Source organism: Pavona decussata, unplaced genomic scaffold (genome assembly GCF_977016875.1).
Source record: "Pavona decussata unplaced genomic scaffold, jaPavDecu1.1 SCAFFOLD_61, whole genome shotgun sequence".
NCBI classification, from domain to species: Eukaryota; Metazoa; Cnidaria; class Anthozoa; order Scleractinia; family Agariciidae; genus Pavona; species Pavona decussata.
This window is the reverse complement of record NW_028145482.1, coordinates 3,722,983-3,745,015: the sequence shown is the minus strand read 5'-3', so window position 1 is coordinate 3,745,015 and position 22,033 is coordinate 3,722,983. Positions and strand designations below refer to the sequence as shown.

Here is a 22,033-nt window from a genome sequence, read left to right as displayed (position 1 = left end):
ATAGTAAGTATGTAGCCGGCCCCAAATTTTTTTTGGTATGGATTTTGAGCTGTTTGGGTTTGAAATGTGGTATAGATTTTAACCATGTTGGTCTGAAAGTCTGAAAACATAAGGTATCAGTGGATTTTACAGAAACACCAGTATCAGATTCTAGAAACCAGGTCTAATAACAGGGAACAAATTTTAAAGCCAAGGTCTGAAAAAGGTTATTGAAAAAAATAAATTATTACATATTTTAGACATGCAGGTCTGAAATACTTATCAGGCCGGTCAGGGTTTAGAGAACCTAATAAGCGGCACTCTGCCAAATTAAACATTCAGAGGTGTGCTGACCCGCAAGCAATATCCCCTGGACACAGCTTACTTTCTTACATCGACACATGGTTTTCTTGTGATCGTGTGATTATATTTTAAATTATTTTATAAGATGTATAAAACATGGTTTGACGCCAAATTAAAACCCGCACATGCGCGTACCTAACAAAATGAGCTACTATTGTATGTGAAGATCAACTCAGTGATCTTGAATGCTTCTGATAAACTATCTGCACTTTGTTAGAACAGGTGTTCTTAACATCTGAAGATCAAATGCCCAAATTATTGTTTTTAGAAGTTTTTGTAGGTCTTCAAAAGGATGAACAGGTTCTATCAAAAGTAAGCTAGTGTGTGATATTTTATTTATATAACCTGCATGTAGTCTCAACTTCTTTATGCTGGAATCCAGAGTGAAAGATTTCCCCTTGATTGTTGTCTCTGAGGGCAGCTGACCTTAAAAAGCCTGGTCACATTTTTCACCTAAGGTTTTTTTTTAGTTAGTTGTTTATAGTTTTTGTTTATCACATGTATTTTAGGAGAAAAGTAACATTACAGAGCTAAATTTGGGGGGGGGGGGGGGGGTACTATGTTCTCCTTCTTCAAAACCACATGACTGCATGCATTAAAAGGTCAAACAATACATTTTTGTTTGCATCTGACTCCATGTTCTGCAGGCTTCTTTAAAAGTTAATATTTCTTGAAGCTAGTGATTCAATATTGGTTCATTTCACCTTGGCAGAAAATCATAGGGACAACTGGATAATTGTACATTTTCAACTTTTTACCTATTTTGAAAAAGAAAATAGCTAAGACGTGGGTATGGCTGCGACTGTGTGTCCCATTGATTATCCCTTGACACCCATCTCTTGTGTATGTCAGTAAAGACTAAGTTTTAAATTTGGCACATGTATGTTAAAAGGAAAATATTTTATGCTATTGCAGTTGTCATATAGTTAGACACACGCTGGCCGTTTGGTTACTTTCCTAGTTAACCCTCAATAACTTTGTGCTTGATAGGGAAAACTTTGAGGCCGAGTTAAAATGTAAATAATTTGAAATAAGATATGGCTTCTAGTGTCTAAAAATCCAAGGTGCAAAATGTAAATGATAATAAATCGTTCTGGAGTTTAAACTGGCTGGTTTTGGCTGGCTGACAGTCAAGATGTAGATACAAAGATAAATAGATAGTTTTAATTATTAACTAAAGATAAATCATTGCAGTACCAGGGCCGACTGAATTACGATATACTTTACATCATAAAATAGGATACTACAAAGTACTAAAATCTAGAACTAATGGGAAAAAAAATGAAATTATACATCTAAAAGGCCTAAAAAAATTCTAAAAAAAAATTCTTAAATAATTAATGCTCTCATTTATGATGAAGTTATTCTTGTGTCTGTTTGTCATGCACCCTGTACTGGTGTTTCGTACAGGGAGAAGGTTATGAAGCGATTGTTACACTGTACGATTACTCTAAACCAAAGTTAATAAAAGGCAATGGTTATGAAGCTTGACAAACTTCTTTGTTATATGTTTTTCTTGGCGTTTTTGGCCTTTACCGTGCACAAACTACAATAGATTTTGAAATGTGCTGGAGCAGCTGACCAATAGAAACGTTCCTGTTAAAATATTCAACTGTGGTGTGAACATTAAAACAAAGGATTGTGCACGGTCGCGGCCCTTCCAACTTAAACTGCAGGACCATTGTTTTCATGGCAAAGTTTCATAACCAGTCCCTCAGTTAACTATGTCTAAACAGAGTTATTGATCTCTTGCCTTCTGCAAAATAAGTTTAGGATTCTTAGGGCTTCTAGTGCCTCGTTATACAAGGTATACGGGCACATTATACAGAACGCGCGCTTTTGAAATCTTTCCATGTCATATCAGACAAATTGTTGCGCCATTTTAAGCATGATGGACGCTGACTGGGCATCGATATTCTTCGACTGGCCGTATACAAGTAGTATAGAAAAGCAGCAAGTCCTAATTCATGGTAGTTGGGCAGGTTTCAGTTCAAAAATCTTGGTATATATAATTGTGTCGTTCAGGAAATCTTATTCAATCTTGTTCATTCAAATCTTATCGTCTGACCGACATTAATTGTCTAAAAACGAAAGAAGACTTAGAAAAAAAAAAAGAAAAAAGGTCAACACAGCACGGAATAATATGTCACCCCTGATTAACTCACTAGTTTCACTTTTCACTGGCTCGCTTGGCCAAAGAAAAAATAAACCATGCTGTCTCTGTTACTGCCTGCTTTTTAAGTCTTTGGCCTTAGTTGCTTAAGAAGCCAGTTTAGTGTCCAATAAGAGCCTTAGGGGGAGCCATGGTTTTTTTTACGGGAGGGTGGTGGCTTGTGAGTGAACATTAGCCTGCGAGCCAACTTTGTCCACTCCCCGCCCCTCCTCTTCCCGAGAGCCCTCCCGCAGGCTAGGTGAACATATTTTCGGTTGTTAAAGAGGTCGACTCGACCATTTCAATCTCCTTCTGGTCGTCAACTGTTTTGCTTAACGTTTTGAGGACCCAATCCAATTGCAATATTACGAACATTCTTTTTCTTTTCTTAGTGGTCCGTGTACATTTTGCAAGACATGTTTCCAACGTTTTCACAGAAAATGAAGTAATAGTCGCACCCAGGAAGGGAAAAAATGTTAATAATTCGGCGAAAAGAAGTCACAAAGCTATTACACTTGGAGTTTACACATGCCCTTTTATGGCTAAAAATGTTAACGGCATCATCAGGATGCAAATATAGCCTCGCTACCGAATGCAACTCAAAATTTGCATTTGACATCTCCGAAAACCGTCTTTCGTTAATCCTAATTTGTCATCGCACCCTTCAGATTTGCGATTGTATTGGCATGTATTGAGTGAAAATAATTCCTTTGTACGTCTGCGTGGCATGGCCGGATATCGCATGGTCGCTGGACTCTCTAACTGGTAAAAGGTCTGACATCAAATTGGAACTTTTAGCTTTTTATTATCAGGCGTGAAAACTCCAAAAAAAAAGACAGGAGAAAAGAAACACGGACAAAGCGGCGACCTAAAGCTTTTTCCTTCTTTCTCCAACAGAAATAAGGCGATCTACTTCCGCATTCGGTTTTGCTTTACAGCTTATTATATGACACTCTTGCCATCCGTGCCATTCATCAATTCCGAATCCGCTTAGGACTGACGACAAGAAACGAAAGCAAGGAAGATTAGTTCAGTCGTATTATTGTTGGCTCCATTTTGAGCACCTACTCAGAACATGATCGGCAGGTTTATATCATGAATTCCAGGTTTGCAATTTCTCATTCAATTAATTAAAGCCATGGCAAGATTCACCGCAGTAATTTTCGCCTTCATAGCGTCCACGAATTTGTTGCTTGAGGTAATGGGACAGGCCTGTAGTACATCAGGAATAACAGGCGGTATATCTGGCTGCGAGTGCGTTTTCCTCGGGGCTTGTGATGCTCATGGCGCTCAAAAGGCAGGCTTGAATATTTCCAACCACTTGCCATCAGGTTTGGAACTGTTCGGATATGCTTTGCCTGGAAGAAACTTGGCGTATTTATGTGAAGGTGGTACAGTTGGTATACTGTACGACTGCAACAGTCGAATCCCACTGTATGCAGCCACTGTGATTTATGGAAGCCAGTTGTCTGGGCCAGACCCAGGAGGTCGACCGAAAATTCCTTTTCGACTAAGTAAGAGGTTACTCAGAAATTTTCAGCAATCAAACAAGGACTACTTAGGGGCGAACAAACGGAGGGTTTGTTATAGAAAGAGATCCAGATACACCAGAGAAATCGTTGACAAGAAATGGTTTCTAGCAAAGAGGTTAGCTGATAAGAAACGATTTTCTGGCGTTTGTGATGGATCTGACACTTTTAAAGTAGCAATGCACAGGGGCCACCTGATAGCGTCCCAGTATGGCAGAGGGGACCAGAGCAAAAAAATAGCAACTTTTGTTTACACTAATGCTGACCCCAGTTTGGGGATTTTAATTCAAACCCGTGGAAAGACTGTGAAGTTAAACTCGTTAATAATTGGGGCAAAAACTACTGTGCAATCGATGGGTCAACGAATGTTCAAATGTTTATCCTTGTTGGTGCCTTCCCATCAACCGAGTCTGGTCCATCGGAAACGAGATACTTTGGCAGGAATGGATTCAGTGACTACCAGGACACAAAATATCGTGTAAACGTTCCCACAGAGATGTGGACTGCTGCCTGCTGTACGTTTGAATATGCAGATCGCAGAGGAACCACGCGAACTGTGACGAAGAGTACGGCCTTCTGGAGAGAAAACACCCCTGATCAGATCACGCCATGTCATGAATTAGACGTCACCTCGTTGGTGCGGAGGCTGAAAGAAAAGTCCCGTGAAGGCAATATCAATTTGTTTCCGTATTCTAGTGCATGCAATAAGTTGACCAACTTCATTAAATTGTCCGGGTGAGTCAAACGGCAGTACTTTTACGGTTAGGAATTTGCTCATGAGTATTCAATAACTTTCTGTTAGTAGACATATTACGTCTTGAAAACAAAAAAAAAACCCTTTTCCTTGTTTCACTTTCGACATAAGCTAATCATCGTAATATGTAAATTCAACTAAATTCGCTTTTGCCTTGATGCGCTAACGCATCCGTAATTATATCAAATTCAACGAGGAAGTAGCAGTAATCAAAGATTAAGAGAGTGTGATTCGCGATACCTTGAAGTTTACTAATTCAACAATGTGGTGCATCCTTTCGTGTTCGTTTTCGCTGTTTGTTTTTATCTTTACGTGGCTTTTCTTTATTGCTAAAGTTAGCGTCTTTTCAGGATATTTGAAGTTTCTTGGCACATTAATAACCAGTGGAACCAAGTATAACGTGACGCAAAATGTTTCGACCACATTGTTTAGAACCGTAAATCGAATTGAAGAGATAGGTAATCTTAATTTTGAATATTAAGGGATAAGCGTCAACAAAATAGGAGGGATTACTTTCTTTATTCGGTTTGAACTTTCCAGTTGCGTGAACGAATGCGGCCAATTTCCGCGAACCAAGCCTGACCAGTTGTGTGGCAACTCAAGAATAATGCAAAACATTAACGCGAAAACGCTTTTTTGAGTTTTGACGAAAACGGAACTTAGAGGCATCTGATATCTAATTTCAAAGATGTCTATGTTTTATGTTTCGATTTGATGTAAATATAAAAATCTATTATTGAAACCTCGCAACCTCTGGCTGCGGGAAGGTGATGATCGAACGGAGAACCTGAAAAATTCTGTCAGTCTTCTTATGTTTCACTAGTGACGAAGCGTGTGTCTCTTGTAAGAGTATTGAAGCATTGCGAAGTTTTGCTTAGTACTTAGAGTTAAGCTTTGGTTGTCTGTTTGGTCGACTTGTAAAGAGGCCTTTTTGTTTGAATAAAGGTGATTTATTAAAACTTTAAATATCGTTTATTTCATAATGTTATAGGAATTCAGCTAGCTGTAGCATGTTCGTCCCTGATAATTACGACTGAACCAAAAATTTTCTTACAGTTGTTATCAAATTAGATCGCAAAAAAAAATTAAATAAATAAATGGGAATTTCTGTGGCACATCCACAAAGTGGGTATTCGTCCACTGTTTCCAGGTCGGATTGGAATTTGGAAATGTTGATGTTTGTGGAGCAAGAAAAACCGGAGTACCCGGAGAAAAACCCTCGTAGCAGAGACGAGAACCAACAACAAACTCAACCCACATATGGCGTCAACTCCGGGAATCGAACCCGGTCCTCATTACACCTACCTTTCAAGGCCCTATCAGGGATTATACTTTTATAAAACAGATTTGCTATCATACTGGGCCCAGTTGCTCGAAGCATGGTTAGCGCTAACCCGGGTTCATAGCTTTTAACCAATGGTTAGCGCTAACCTTGCTTCGACTGAGCAACTCAGCCCTGGTTTGAAAAAAGTGTAGCAAATTTTAAGGGTTTGGGGGTTTCAATTGCATTCGGACAACTCGTAACGTAGTTTTCTAATGTTTTTGCGAATGAATACAGCCAACTCTCCCATAGCGACCACTTCTCGTAAGCGACCACCTCCCGTAAGCGACCACTTCGTAAACAACCGTTTTGTTTCTCAGTTAAATACTGTTTCAAGAGCTCTCTCGTAAGCGACCACCACTCAAATTTCTTAAGGGACCGCGACCACTTTTTAGGCCAGAAAATTGACATATTCTTTTGTTTTCTGTTTCTGGTAAGCGACCACCCAACATAATCACGTATGATCGTTAGTAAATCATTACTCAGAATTAACAAAAGTTCAATTTTTAATGACGCTACCCCGGACTGCTAACAGATAATAACAGTTTACAGACAGAGAAGATAGCTATAATTAGATCTGTAGGTAAACGGGAATTGTTACAGTGATCTGTTCCAAAATGTTATACAAAGTTTCGTCAGAAGAATGAATAGACGTGAAAAAATCAAATAAATAAGTTTCTATTTGCCTAATTTTTGGCTGCTAAGGTAATATTTTTATGTAATTAATCCAGTATTAGGCTTATTTTGTTGATCTTTCCCGTAAGCGACCACTTTGTCGTGCCCTAAGGGTGGTCGCTTACGAGAGAGTTGACTGTATATTTAAATATTTCAATCGGGTAAAATTACCACTGTTATGATAAGACCTTAGATTTTGTTCACATTTAGTCAAATGTAATTTAGGCTGAGGGACCAGTCACATTTAACGCCCCGCCTGGGATAGGGCGGCGGATTTAAGGGAATCACTTAATCAAGCTGACACAGAATGGGAAATTGTCCAATAAGAAGCAATTTGTTTCCATCTTACATAATATGATTGTGAGTTTTGTTCTAGATATTTATGATCAGATATTTTAAGCTGGTTTAATACCAAAATCCTACGACCCCCTCCAGGCGATGACTGTTCCCTTAGTGGAGCACAGGCCGCGCAAGCTCTAGATGTGATTGCACGGCATACGAACTCTTCCCTGCCAGCATTTGGAAGTTTTGCGTTCATTTGTACGAGAATGGAATGGATTCGTTTAATAACGTAGAAGTTACGATGTTTTATTTAGAGCACCAACGCAGCCCGCCATGTTTTTGTATTCTTGGTTGTTTCATGGGTTCTCAGACCGATTTGAAGCGATTCGGCGAGTGATCTTTGGATGGTTCCCCCGACTACTAATTCTAAAGTAAATTTATTTGAACTGGATGCGCACGGACGGACGAATCAATTTCAACGCAAATAAAATGTTCAAACAGTTATGATCAAAATCAGTTCAGTGTTGACCGTACCTTGTTGCGCCTTTCGATAGTTTCAGCACATCCTACAAATTGCGTTAATAAACTATCAGGTACAGTGTTGAACTTGACTGAAAACACAACATTTGTGCCAGTAAATACAACAAAACGGGAACGAGTTTGGCTCTGTGTACTCCGATGTTGGTACTTCTCGGTACTTGGGAGTTTCACCCTTTCGGTATATTGCGTCAAGAATTTCATTTTGTTATTGAATATTACTGAATCATCCCTTTACAACAGCCATCCTCGAGGTGGTGTGGCCAATATACATCAGCTTATATCAGAAAACTGACCAAAGAGTTGGTTTTGATGAAAGTATTCTGCTTCACCTACGCTGCGGATACAGCCGCTCCTCGTTGTGCCCACCCCCGCTACCTCTAGTGTCGTTCACTGTCGCCTCGCGAACGTCCCCGTAGCCCGGAAGAGCGATAAGAAGCGGCTGAATCCGTAAGCATGGTTCACCAACAGTGAAAGCTTTGCTTATAATGCAGCGTATAGTAGCTAAACCGCAAATTGTTTCCAGAATAAGTGTTGAGCACAAGGAGCATTGTGTTGTACATTTGCACTTATGCACACGAAAAGTTCAGGGGTGGACACGAAAAATGTTCTCAGAAGTAACGTGTGTTCTGGTCTTAAGATCCGTGGTGATGTTTTTTTCAGATGTCCTTAAAGTGTTTGGCCTTTAATGTTTTGACTACGCCAGACAACGCAACTGGTAGGAGCCGTTTACAATCAGCTTGCATTGAAGGAGACGTCGAAACGTTTGGTGCTATCCTGAACAACAGTCCAGGGAAACTTGACAGTGTTATAGCACTGCAAGTCAAGATCTCTAGAAACTCGTCTCATTTCCCTGGCAAATCTCTTTGGGCGGTATTGAACCTGAAACAGTCCGCAAAACATAAGCTGATTTGTGAGCTTGTCGAAACAGTCTCTAAAGACTTTCGTTCTCAGTCCCTGTTACACGTAGCTGCAAGAAAAGGTCAAGTACACCATATTCGTAGCCTGCTAGATCAGTGCGGCGAGCAGGTTAATTCTGTAAGGAACGATTGGTGGGGCCAGCGTAAAGCACCCTTGATGTTGGCTGCCAGATTTAATGATGAAGACGTTGTAGAATATCTTGTTAAAAGAGGTGCCTCTCTTGAAATGAAGGATGACAATCAGTGTACCTCGTTTCACCACGCTGCGGAGGGTGGAAAAGTGAGAAACATGCTACGATTAATCGAAAATGGTGCTGATATTTTCCAAAGGGATATCAAGGGACAGTCGGCTTTTCATTTAGCTGCAGCAAATGGTCACACAGAAGCCATGCGTCTACTACTTGAGCACGGTGCCGATGTCAACGACGTTACACTTCCCTTTGGTGACATTGGTTACACGCCTTTCATGTTAGCTGCAGAAAGGGGTCACTTAGAAACCCTTCAATTTCTAATGAAGAATGGAGGACAATTAAATAAAGGAAATGAAAATGGTTGGCTGCCTTTACATTCTGCCGCTGCAGGAGACCATACAGCCGTTGTTCAATTCCTTCTTGAAAACGGTGGGCATGTATTAGCAAAGACGGCTCAGGGAACTACAGTTCTTCACCTTGCGATTCAATTAGAGTTAGTTAAGTTTCTTGTTGAGAAAGGAGCTGACATTCATGCAAGAGACAACTGTAGAAAAACACCATTGCATGTGGTTGCTGAAAAGGGACAAACAGACACAATAAACTATCTTCTAAGCCAGGGCGCTGATGTCAACTCAAGAGACAAGGACGGTCTGTTAGCCCTATACTATGCTTTGAAAGAAGGCCATGCTTCCACGGCCAATGTCCTGATTGACAAAGGAAGCAACGCTATGCTTACAAATGACGAAAGCCTTTCAGAAATTTATGAAACAGATTTACTACAGTCATCTGCCAGGAAAGGCTCCACAGATGTCTTGCAGCTTCTTCTGAAAAGAGGTTTATCTGCAGATGTTATCCATAGCGATAGCGTGTCATTACGGACTCCTGTTGAAGAGGCCGCCAGCACCGGACAATGTGATGCGGTGAATTTCCTCCTTGACCATGGAGCTAGCATCAATGGAAATGTTGCCTCAAGAGCTGCCCTTCTTTGTGAAAGTCAGTTAGATGATTCAAGCGAATACTGGAAGAACATTTCTCCTTTATATGCTGCTTTGCATGCAGGACAAGGGGAAGTGGCCAAACTTCTCATAGAGCGTGGGGCTGACATTTCAAGCTTGGAAAGTGATAAGCTGAAGTCTCTTACGGATCTTGCGGCTGAGCATGGGCTCTTGGATGTCCTTAAGCTACTTGACAGTAAGGCACTTGAAGATTTGGAAGGTTTTCGTTTTGAAAGCGGAGACGCGATTTTGACATCTGCTGCGGGTCGTTTGGATCTGGAGTTGGTCACTCGTCTCCTGAGAAATGGCATGGATGTAAATGCAAAAAATGAAGCTGGGGACACAGCTCTTAGTTGCGCTCTTTGGCAAAATGCGGATCTTTATAAGATCATGGAAATGTTTAAGCTTCTTGTTTCATCTGGTGCGGATATTAACGCCAAGAACTACAGTCTTGAGACGCCTCTTCATAAAGCCGCCGGGTTACATGCAGATAATGTGGCAAGGCTTTTGCTTGAACTTGAGTGTGAAATTACTTGTGACGACTGTCTTTCGTACTCCCCCCTCCACCGTGCTGTCCAAAACAACCATGACCAACTTACTGAACTATTGCTTCAGTACGGAGTAGACCCCAACCAAAAGTGCGACAAGGAAGAACTGACACCTTTACATGTCGCCACGGAATCAGAAAGTATCCTTGCAGCGCAGGTGTTGCTCCAATATGGTGCTAATATAGAAGCTACAAATGCTTCTGGTCAAACACCTCTTGCTACAGGAGCAGAGACAGACGGTGGAATTTTTTCCATGGTTCAGTTCTTACTTGAAATGGGAAGCAATGTTCATACAACGGACAAATTTGGTCAGACCCCTCTAATGACGGCTGTAGAACATTCTTACATATCGCAATCCACGAACGTAGTGGAAACTTTGCTAGAACACGGGAGCTCCGTGAATGCCACTGACCATCATGGAAGATCTCCTCTTCATTTTCTATGTCCAGGCGCCCAAGTAGAAATCTGCGAACTTCTTTTAGACCATGGCGCTAATGTTAACCTTCCTGATGACAACGGCGAGACGCCTTTGCATGTGGCAGCATCTTGTGACACTAGTATTGTAGAGAGCCTTCTTGAACGAGGTGCCGACGTGAAAGCTTTGGACAGAGAAAACCGCACCCCACTCCACGCAGCTGCTTATGAGGGCGATTGTGAATCTGTTGAGTTGTTGATTCAACATGGAGGTGATGTTCACTTAGCTGATAGTAAAGGCTGGTTGCCTTTGCACTTTGCTGCCTCCGGAAAAAATGTCGATAATGCGGAGATTTTAATTGAAAATGGGAGCAATATCACAGCCGTCGATATTAAGGGGAGAAGTGCTCTTCATGTGGCGGCCAAAAATGGCTGCAGACCAATGGTTGAATTCTTGATTGATCACGAAAGCGACATAAATGCAAGAGATTTCAAGGGACAAACAGTACTTGGTGCGATGGACAAATGTAGTTCTTGGACCGAGTATAGGAGTTGGGACGTTCTAGAGTACTATATTGAGAATGGTGGGGATGTGTATGCTATAGATGGTGCAACAGGTCGAACAACCCTTCATTTTGCCGTAACCCACCAGTTTGTGTCTACCGTAGACAACCTCTTAGACCAGGGATTGGAGCTTGAGGCAAGAGACAACAAGGGTGAAACTCCTTTACACAGGGCAGCAGCAAGTGGATCTCAAGAGATGATACAGCATCTTGTTGACATAGGAGCTGACTTGACTGCAGTAAACGACAAAGGTCAGACGCCATTATTAGTCAGCTTGGCCAATCACAAAAGTAACGTGTTATTGAAACACGGAATAGACATGCCAGTAGCAGATAAATATGGTAATACGGCCCTTCATTTCGTTGTATACAATCCCAGACCATATACCGACTTTCTACCTGAACCTCCGACATTCTCCTTCGATGATGTAAGATTCCTTTTGAAAGGGGGAGCCAGTGTTCATTGTCAAGATATGCAAGGAAACACGCCACTTCACATTGCGTCCGCAGAAGAGAGAGATGACATTGCTGAGCTGCTTATCAACCATGGAAGCGATGTCAATGCTACAAACGTACAGGGAAGAACCTGCCTACACATGGCCAGCTATTCTGGTGCGTTAGAAATTTTACAAAGGCTCATTCTTCACGGAGCACAGGTAAATGCCGTCGATGAACTGAGCAGTACTCCTCTTCACATTGCTTTAACTTTGGGTCACCATTGGTTGGTAGAGCCTCTGTTGAGGAATGGCAGTGATCCTGAAGCTATGGATTGCAAAGGGTGTACTCCTCTACACGCTGGCTGCTGCTTCGATAACACAGGCATGGGGACATCAATTATGATTGACCACGGAAGGTGAGAGAAATACGTTTTCAAAATTTTGCCTAGCATCATTCCGCAGGACACTTTCTTATTACGCGCTATTCTGTCCTAAACGGTGGGGTTGCCATCGGTGCCATGCGATATCATGATTGAGTAAAATAATATGCTTTCAAGGCAACTGGATTATGACAAAGTTATTTTTTCTTTCAACCAAGGGAAACTTTGCGACTCCAACAAACAGCTCATGCAGTCATTTCCTTACCTAAAGAACCCCTTAATACGACCCATTGTTATAGCCGTCAGTATACCCCCGTAAATGCAACCAATAAATCTACAATGGTGTAGATCGGTTTTAATTGAGTGGCGTAAAACCAGGCAATCACAAGTTAATGTAAACAGCGCAGTGAACCAATCCGAACTCGAAGGAACAACATGTAACCGTCGACAAGCGCGGGAAAACGCTTGCGAGCAATGTGCGATTGGTTTTGTTTTGTTGTTGTTGTTGTTGTTGTTTTTTCTCATTGTCGAAAAAGGAACGCAAATTTTGCTAACCAATCACAGAGCCAAAGTAATTACTAAATTACTATGGACAATCAATTGAAAACCGCTCTATGACACAAACTTTCTAAACAATGGGTGGTTCGTCATCCCTGTAGGTTTTTCTCATCGGTGCAGTGGAGCTTTTCCGTTGCCCTGAATGCTGCACAACTTTCCCCTTACTTCAGTGCCCAGAGGATCCATCACTAATCACCGAACGGGGGATAAAAGTTACTCATTACTACAGATATCAGTTATTCCTGTATAGTAGCTCCGAATACTTTGTTCTGATTTTTCTGATTCTGACTTTAATCAGATGTTAAAAAATGAAACTTTTTTCAGCAATCTCGAGGCCAGAGACAATATAGGATGCACTCCACTTCACCTCTGTGCCGTTTTCGATCAGACAGACATTGCTTGTCGTCTACTTGAACATGGAGCTGATGTGAACGCTACAGACAATGAAGGGAGCACTCCGCTGCACCTTGCTTCAGCTTTCTGCGATAGTTTAGGTTCAGACCACACTGGGTACGACATGGTTTCGCTACTAGTTAAACATGGAGCGAAAATCAACTCGAGAGATTCTGAAGGTAGCATTGCTCTTCACACAGCAGCAGCATTCGGTAAGACCAGAATCGTGCGCAAGTTGATTGTTGCAGGGAGTGATGTAAATGTAGTTGACGTCAGAGGTGACACACCGCTTCACGTGTCTGCTGCCTCAGGTCACCTGGATGTTGTTCGCCTTTTGCTGGAAAATGGCGCAAATTTGTATGCTGTTGACAATGAAGGTCTTACACCTGCTAAATGCGCTAAGCTGTTTGGTCACAGAGAAGTCGAACAGTGTCTTGAAGAAAGGCGAGACATGCACGCATAATCACTGGTCTCTTCAACTGGGCCAATCGTGTTAGGAGTGTTTAACTTGAGCTTCTGTGGCGAAAAGAGAACAAAGCATGAGCCTAGTCAGTAAATCTTCCTTGACTGTTCAAGGTTGAATTTGATAAAGTTAAAAACTGATCCTTTAAGTGATTGATATTTACTAGTCAGTGCGAGCAGATCTTTTATCCGGCTGTTATTTCACCCGCTGCGAAAAGAAAGTCTGCGAATCCGAGCTTGCTAGAGCAGCGGTGTTGTGGTGCCAGCTCTCGTTATGCGACTGTAATTCACTTGCCATATTCCAATATAACTACAACGTAGTGAATCGTGTGTAAAGCGGGTGGTAAAACTGGAAAAAACAGTATGTCGGGTGCGCGTCGAGGAAAGTTCTCTGTATTTCTCTTTTTCGTTTTTGCGTTAATCCTCAATTCAAGACCCTGAAATTGTTGTTGGGCTGCGTTCGTTAAGTTTCTCAGCCCACAGTTACTGGATAGACCTGTGAATCAGGTGCGATTTTCACCCACCTTTGCCCCTTGTGATGTCGTGTCTTAAACCAAGCTAAAATCAAGTCGTGAGAAAAACAAAAGCTTCAAGAAGACCAGCTGAACTAGGTTACCGTAGTTTAGCTTAGCATAAGCAGATATCGTCAAGTTCTCTCGAGGCTGTTCTCTTTTGACAGTGCTCAAGATGTGTGATCTGCTCTAGAAAATTTTGAGGTGTCTGAGTAAAACTAGTCGCATACATCAGACTGTCATCTTTGTATTGTGGTGAATTCCACCTACAGGCAGCTTTCTGTATTTTTAGTTGCTTTGGTGTCCGTTTGCTGATTGCGATTTTGTCGACTCTAAGGTTTAATATTTTTGACAAAGCATGAAAAGAAGTAAATTATTTCTGCAGCTTCGATCGTTCCAGTGTGCCCCTGCAATAACTGAGTCACAAAAGTTGACCCAGATATTGATCTCTCACCGGCTGGCATGACATGTCACGGGATTCCAGGTTTCAGGTCAGTTTTTGTGCGCGTATGCAGCTAACGCGTTTTAACATTAGCTTAATTGGTCAAGAAAATAACAAAGGTTTTGACGTCGGGTTCGCAGACGTTTTTCAGGTGAAAAGAAAGCCGGAGAAAATGTCTTCTCTCTCAAGTAATAACCAAACTCGGAATAGGCATGCGGAATACTACCCGCTTAGGGGTAGAAATACGTTGTAACCATAAACAAATTTTTTTACAAAATCCTAGTGAAGAACATTTCCTCCAACTGAAAGTTTTACTGATTTACGATTTTATTACATAATTGTACTTTGTAGGGTGCATTTCAGTTTTAGAAAACCTGAAAGTGACACCAGTAAAAAGCCGCTAAATTTGAGAGAAATGAGGTTCTGTGCTTTGAAACTTTAGGGTAAAACCGCGTTTAAATGTCTTTTCTATTTAGAATGAACGCTTGGCTGCTGCTCTGCGACAGATATAACCAGTGAAGCTAGAGAATTTGATTTCAGCGTAGATTTCGTGAACATAATGTATTGCAATGACTGAGTACCTGCTATTTAGCCCTTTTCCATGGAAATCCAAGATCTTGCGCTGCAAGAAGATACAACTTAAAAACGAGCTTCTCAGATGCCATTGGTCAGTAGCTGTAAATTAATATTAGAGCAGATAGCAGCGAGCGAAGCAAAAAGTGCATATTTATACTTACGGAAAGCCCGCCGGCAATATTCAAATACATTCTTTTGGTTATTTGTTATGAGCAAGCAGTACGTGTTGGTACTAAATATAAGAGATAATTAAATTTATTCGCATAGCATTGTTGACATTGTAAATGCTTGAGTTTGCAGTAGTTGAAATTTTGGAAGTAGGGGTCCAAGTAGTTCAATACAAATATAGGCAGTGTCGAAAGAGGGAGGGCCAAACTTCCTTGTACCTTTGCGTTTTAGCCTCATTGTGTTTTTTATTCAAATAAGCTCGTCAAGGAGTGTAGACCGGTTACCCAGATCGTAAATGTTACCTTTATGGGGCAATACCAGCAAGCAAAGAACATTTAGTTTGTATCGATGGAAACGTTAAAATAATGGTCCGGTTCGGCTTGAACCTGCATGGGTACAGAAAGTAGTGTTAATTGGTTTATTTATATATATATGCTGTAGATGACTATAATGGAAATGAACTGTAACATAAATAGTGGACACTTTTTCAAGTTCTTTCCATGCTGCCAGATATGGCAAAAATCGCTGAAAAGTGATTATAATTTTTCCCACAAACTTTTGTTATCCGTGATATAGAATTTAAGAGCAATTTATGTTTGAGCAAAGTATCGTTTTCAAGTATCTTGAGCAGTTTCGACTACGGCAAGGCAAAATTGCCTTGACAATGCTTTTATGGTGGCTCACAATGTAATGTCCTGGAAAGCCTTTACAAGATCACGCGAAAATCCAAGCAAGTTCAGCAATACGTTTGGAAGGTTTTGAGACAATTTCTGCGAATGTGCTCTCTTTTCATCAAGTGGGATGCAAAGTGACCTCGTTGTAAATATTGTAGCAAGAAAGATAATTGCGAAGCAGAAAATGGATAAATATCGTCCTCAGTCAAAAATGAAGAACAATCAACAATGAAACAGAACATATATGAGCATATCTAGTTTTCATGATAAATAGCAAAGTCAACGTATTTTTTTGCAAGTTTGGTTCGCCAAAAAGACCAGTCAAGCTCGTCAGGCATGCCGTTCGTCTCTTCTCCCTGTCCCTGATAAAAATAGTGTTTCCCGAGAACGGGATCCATGAAGAACAGAGTAATCGAAAGTATATGAAGCAAAAGTTAAAGGCGTAGTTGAAGATAAACTTCTTTATAGTCCTAATAACTTAGATATGTACATTATAACTTCATTAGGGAACTTAAGCAACGGCGACGGCAAAGACAACGTCGAAAAACAATAGATTCAATGAGTAGAAACAATCACTCTGCACGTGCGTTTTAAATTTTGGTACATTTCTTTGCCGTCCGCTGTGAAACAACAACGAGAAATGACCAAATTCAAGGTTTTGTGGAGGAAGTGAGCCCAAGACGGTGACAGTTTTTCGTTCTCTTTCTTAAAACGCCACCCCTACCAATTTGGTTCCTGGGTAGTTTGTTGTTTTTGTACCAGTTGAATGAGTTTAATTTTTGGCGAAGTAGCACAAATGAATTGAAGTTATATTTTCAAGTGACGTTTTCGTCGCCGTCGTCGTTGCTCAAGTTCCTATTCTCTGAACATATAGAACTGCAAAAAGATGTGGCCCAACCGTAAAATAAGTTTGTGAACTGATCTGTTTCTAGACGTAACAGCAGAAAATTAATTTATAAAGGAAAACCAATGGTTGAAGTTCAACCGAACTGCGATATAAACCTAGAAACCAATTCAAGTCACCCAGATTCAGGGAAGGGAATGAAAACAGGTCTTGTTTTGATTGAAATTTCGCGTTGGCCGAGACTCGACGACAAATTCTTAAAAGTGAGAGTAAAGGAAAAACCCTGTTCTCATTACCTCCTAGCCATCCCTGGTCGATGCACCAATAAGAATGTGGTTAACCTGATAACTAAATCTCGGTGGATTTCACTGAATGTCTGTGTATGGTCCACATTTTTCTTATTAAGAAGAAGAAGAGAGTCAAAGGTACCTTGGCGCGCGTGGAAACAAAGTACTAGCTATTTTTCGCGCCAAAATGATCCTTCGCCTCGGATGCAGCCTCTGCAGTCTGGCTTGGACATTCAATGTATTCTGTTTAACTGAAGTAGCGTGAAACCGGGTGACTGCGAACAGGCTAAACTGAAGCTGAAGGAGTTCCGCAGTACTGTTACTGTAACTTTTTTGGTGTGGCCGCGAGGTAAATAAAAAGTAGTCATATTTTGAGAGATTTATACTTTGCAGTAAAATCCTTAGATTCCATAAACTGAGATTAAGTTAAGGTTAAATCTAAGTAGGTATACTTACTTCTAAAGAATATGTAATTTCAAGCAACGTCAGTGGTTCAAAGAAAACGTTCACGGGTTAATAATAACTCATTGTGTAATAAAGCATCTTTCTTAACGAACCAAAAGGAACTTACATCGTTTGTCAGATTGTTGACCAGTGACACATGGTTCAACTGCGTTCAAATGTTGAACAACAACTTGACTTGTTAGACTTGATGCATGTTTGCTTTTGCCATGGAAACATTTATGCATGAGCGAAATAGAGCCTGGCTCAATTTCCGCCCAACAACGTTCAACATGAGAATGATGTATTCAGTCAGTGACGCAGGCATACTCAGTGCATACTCGGAAAAAAGGAACCCGAGTTCTCCCGACACGAGTCGAACCTATGACCTTCCTATTTCTAGCTCAGTGGTAGAGCATCCTAGTCTGAAATGTCAGCCGGCTCCTCCCCCTAACCCACAGGGGGCGCGGGCCCTATTCAGACTATAGAGCATCCAAACTAGTAATCGGAAGGTCTTAGGTTCGACTCCTGATAGGAGCACTCGGATTTTCCTTTTCCCGAGTATATTACCTGTATCACTGACTGAATAATAGATCATCCCCATCTATTTACCATGCCAAAGTTGTTCTAAAGAGCGGACTGATAACTTTATCAGCGGATAAGTCCCGAAGTACATTTTATCTGCTGGGAAAAGTTATCCGCCCTTTGAACAGGGGTCAGGCTCAAAATATACCATCATATTTATCCCACACGTTCACATATTTTTCATTCTCGATCTGTTTCTGCCTGTGCTGTGCATCTTTAATGGATGTATCGGTTTATCAAACAAGCCAAACTAAAGACAATGAAATTGAAATAAAAGCTCTCAAAATTTCTGCCCTGTTGTTTTTCTCTTCTGTAAAAAAAAACTGTCCGACCTTTGCTAAAGAAAGTAAAGAGTAAATTTTCCAGTAAAAATGAAATTAATTCTCTACTGTGCTAGCAATACCGTATTTACTCGAATAAGCGCCGCGGCGCTTATTTAATTTTTCGTGTCTCTTGTGCGGCGCTTATTCGAGGGCGGCGCTTATTTGAGGGCGGCGCTTATTAAAAGGCCCATACCACAAAGCCAAAACATTTTGATTGTACAAGCAAACGCTGACAATCTCCTTACTGCAACAGTTACAGGGGAGAGAAAGAGGGAGGTTGGGCTTGTCGTACCGGCGAAGTTTACAGCCTTCACGCAAGAACTGAAGAACGCGAACACTTTGAAGAGAGAACTGAATGAAAGAGCATATTGAGATATACTCACTTCGAACTAACAAACATCACTATGAAAATAAATTCTCATTGCTGGCTTACAACCACATTGCAGCGATTACTGTGTATTTTCATCATCTTATGGAAATACTCAAATAAGCGCCGCACCGGAGCTGCGGCGCTTATTCGAGGGCGGCGCTTATTAACCATTCCGTTCCATGTGCGGCGCTTAATCGAGGGCGGCGCTTATTCGGAGGCGGCGCTTATTCGAGTAAATACGGTAAGTCATTCAGATGTCCTAAATCATAAAATCGAATGGGCATGCAGAGAAGGGCCCGGTTAAAATTTATCAATATTTGTGACCATCTGGTCGGCCGTTTACGGAGCAAATGGTACAGGATACTCTTGAAAAATAAACTATTCTATGATATTCTGAGATGCTACATATTTAGTATTTAAAAAGTGTACAATTGCAGTTACTGAAAAAACATATATTACATGCATTCTTGAAAAGTACAAAAAGGTAAAGGAGATTTATTTATTCATGGTTATATTTAAAGCTAGAAGCTTGTGGCGCCGTGTACATCAGAGAAACATCTTAAACAAACAGAACAGAACCTCCTGACAAATCCCAGCTTACCAGTTGTCTATTTACAATATGTGGCCGAGAATTTGAACAGGGGACTACCCAGAAGCAAATCCAGCTAGTGTTGAGAGAGGAGACTTACTGGGACCTCCAGATTACGAGTCCGCGCCCGGCACTACGATGTAATTCAGTTATTGAAACAGTTCATGAGTTTTCGTGATAATGGAATCCATCTTGCGGTAGTCAGGCCACTTTTTCCAAGCATCGTAACCGAGTTTTTTCATAACAGGTGCAATTCGGTGAGTACGTTCTAGTACGGATGCTGGTAATTTATCGCACCACTTGTATAACGCATTGACATTAATGGCTTCTTTCACTTGATCTGTTGACTTTTCAAGCCTAACAAGTACAGCAATCATATTAGGAAAAAGAAAAATACATGTTAGATTGTCAGGAAAATATTGCACTAAAATGCTGACAACGAAAGGGAGGCTACGGTGATGGAGGAGAAATTATGAGAGATCATTGTCACGTAAACAATATACACCAATCCAAATCACAGCCCTAGGCAATACGACATGGAGGGTTTGTCTGCTTGAATGATAAGTAGGCACCCACGAGGAGGAAGCAGATGGGTCGACGTAAAGAGAAAACCAAAAAGGCCGGTTTAATTTATGCTACGATTTGTCGGCCCGACAGTGATCGAACTGGAAATGGTAGGACGTGTTTTGACACCTTATTGATTGTTTATTAAGATCTATTTTAAGAATAAAAAGCAGTGGAAGGGAAATACAAAAATACAATAAAGGTACAACTTCAAAACCGATTCGTGAAATGAAATTCAGCCCGATTCAGGAAATCTTTTGCTCTACAAAACCGGCAGACATGCAACAGTTGTACTTGCATGCATGAGAATTAAAAAGAAGATTCCCCTGGGATTAACGCTGTTAAGCACATTATCTTCTCTGTCACGCGATAGGATGTCTTAGGAATTAGGACCCCATAATTCAGCAAAGTGTTAACTATTTTGTTATTATAGCGAATTGATCTAAATTTAACAGCTTACCGTGAGAGAATAACTCCACCAGGTTTTCCTATCTCCGTTTGATGATGTAGCACAACATTATTCCAAGGTACATCCACGAATTCCAAGACGATTTTCATGCTCTCGGTCGGAAACAACACCAGATGTTCGTACGGAATTCTGAGACATCTCGCTTGCCCTAACTCTTCACACTGTCGATTCATTTCACTGACGGCCTCATTCCAAGCTCTTAGCAAAACTTCAGGTCCGTAGTTCATACTGTGTTTGGGATTATACATCCCTCGAATTCCAATTTTCCTGTCCATGATAGAGTTTAGAACCGCGCGACCGTCTCGAATCATGAAAATAAATTTCGATTTCGGAAAAAGCCGGGCTAAATAACTGAGATTTCTGAAGGTTAGAGGATCTTTGTTGCAAAGTCTTGGAGCAGGATCGCCATGTTTGGCTATTATTTCAGCTATGAGAGCCGCTATGGCAGAATCTAACAGGTCTTGAGTCACGCCGGCTTCTTCTCGTCGGTTGTTTTCGACCGTGCTAAACATGTTTAACATCTTGGGAATATTGAGAAGAATTTTCGGGATGACCCTTGTTTCCTGTCCGCATCTGATGTCGGGATGAGCGTCTAGCATGGCCCGCATCAAGGTCGTTCCACTTCTGGGAAATCCTCCGACAAAAATAAACGGCGTGTTACGATCCACGTGAGTTTGACTCGGAGAAACGATGTCTCTAGATTTCGTTGAAACAGTGGGAGAATTCTGAAGTTTTTCATACCGACACTTCAACGATGAAAACCACCTTAGACTGAAGAGGATCAGTAATGATGCTACACAGACGCACAGCAGAGCAAAGCCCTTCGAAACTGCTCGGCGAGACATAAACATGTTTGTGATCCCTGTACATGAACCTTCTTGATGTCATAAACGGAAGATTAGGGCTGCAAAGTCCAAAACAATGGCGGATATTAACGGAGGGCAATCCGCGACACTATAACAGTTCAAATCAAAGACGTTCATTGTTAACGATGTGACCTTGAATGGTTGAAATGTAGATGTGAATTACTTCCCGTATCAAATAAACAATGTTCTTGATGAGACACAACGCACTTAACTAAAGGTAGCTATGGTAACTTTTAAATAATTTATACCACGTTGGAAACAAGAATCAAAGAGTTCTCATCGGTAACTTTTGGAGTTAATTTGAAGTCCATGAAAATTAGTTACTTTGTTTGGACAAAACTCAATTTTTCGGGAGTAAAAACAGTTCAATATGGGGACGGTAATTATTTCAATCTCCGATATGGAGTTATATTTTCCATCCACTGCAGGGAATTTATTTTTTAATGTTTTTGGATTTGAAACAACAGTTTCAAAGTTTTGAGTAATCTGGCATTCAAAAGCTTTATTTTATTTTATTTGTTTTTTACTTTTGTTCTTTCTAATGTCCACAAGTAAACTTAAATTCGCAATTCTTTTGCTTTTATTTTTTGCTTGTTTTTTGAGTGAACGTAGCTAATCTCAGGGAGTTACTAACACAGCTGATCTCCACTTCATTCACGCGCTCAAACTGTGATCTTTAATCAATCAATTATCATTTCATTAAAGTTCACAATTCAAGAAGTAGAGACTGCGTTAAGGGTATTTGATGTAGCTGCAATTTGCTGGCAAGGAAGGAACGGGGACCAGCTTCAAGGAAGAAACCTATTTACATGTGACGCCTGGCGGAAAGTGGAGAGACTAGACTGGGAACGAGAATGACAAACGTATCAC

The 22,033-nt window shown here is 40.9% G+C and overlaps 2 protein-coding genes and 1 pseudogene across 4 annotated transcripts in view; 2 read left to right on the top strand and 1 right to left on the bottom strand.

Moving 5' to 3' along the window:
* The window catches only part of LOC146479161 (uncharacterized), a 21,261-nt gene extending 5,503 nt beyond the window's left edge, over positions 1–15,758 (top strand). For both annotated transcript variants that reach the window (XM_085111387.1, XM_085111386.1), the window contains 2 exons: positions 8,256–12,076; positions 12,923–15,758. In XM_085111387.1, the coding sequence (XP_084967513.1) occupies positions 8,256–12,076; positions 12,923–13,454 (4,353 nt within the window). In that variant the 3' untranslated portion in view covers positions 13,455–15,758. The remainder of the gene's footprint in view (positions 1–8,255; positions 12,077–12,922) is intronic.
* LOC146479162 (uncharacterized) lies at positions 900–5,743 on the top strand (annotated as a pseudogene).
* Positions 15,388–22,033, bottom strand: LOC146479160 (protein-tyrosine sulfotransferase 1-like). 2 transcript variants are annotated; one of them, XR_014865027.1, is made up of 3 exons: positions 20,289–22,033; positions 17,897–19,621; positions 15,388–17,822 (listed from the first exon to the last, which is right to left on the bottom strand). XR_014865027.1 is itself a non-coding variant. In XM_085111424.1 (2 exons), the coding sequence occupies exons 1-2, from the start codon at positions 21,146–21,148 to the stop codon at positions 19,414–19,416; spliced, it is 1,068 nt and encodes a 355-aa protein (XP_084967550.1). In that variant the 5' UTR covers positions 21,149–22,033; the 3' UTR covers positions 15,388–19,413. The 2 variants fall into 2 exon arrangements, 1 of the variants encoding a protein (XP_084967550.1); XM_085111424.1 differs by having other exon boundaries at positions 15,388–19,621.

Excerpts from the sequence above, each read along its gene's own strand:
- LOC146479160 (XM_085111424.1), bottom strand. The coding sequence starts at position 21,148 with ATGTTTATGTCTCGCCGAGCAGTTTCGAAGGGCTTTGCTCTGCTGTGC. Across the intron at positions 19,622-20,288 it reads GGTGGAGTTATTCTCTCACG|GCTTGAAAAGTCAACAGATC; the intron begins GTAAGCTGTTAA and ends TGTACTTGTTAG.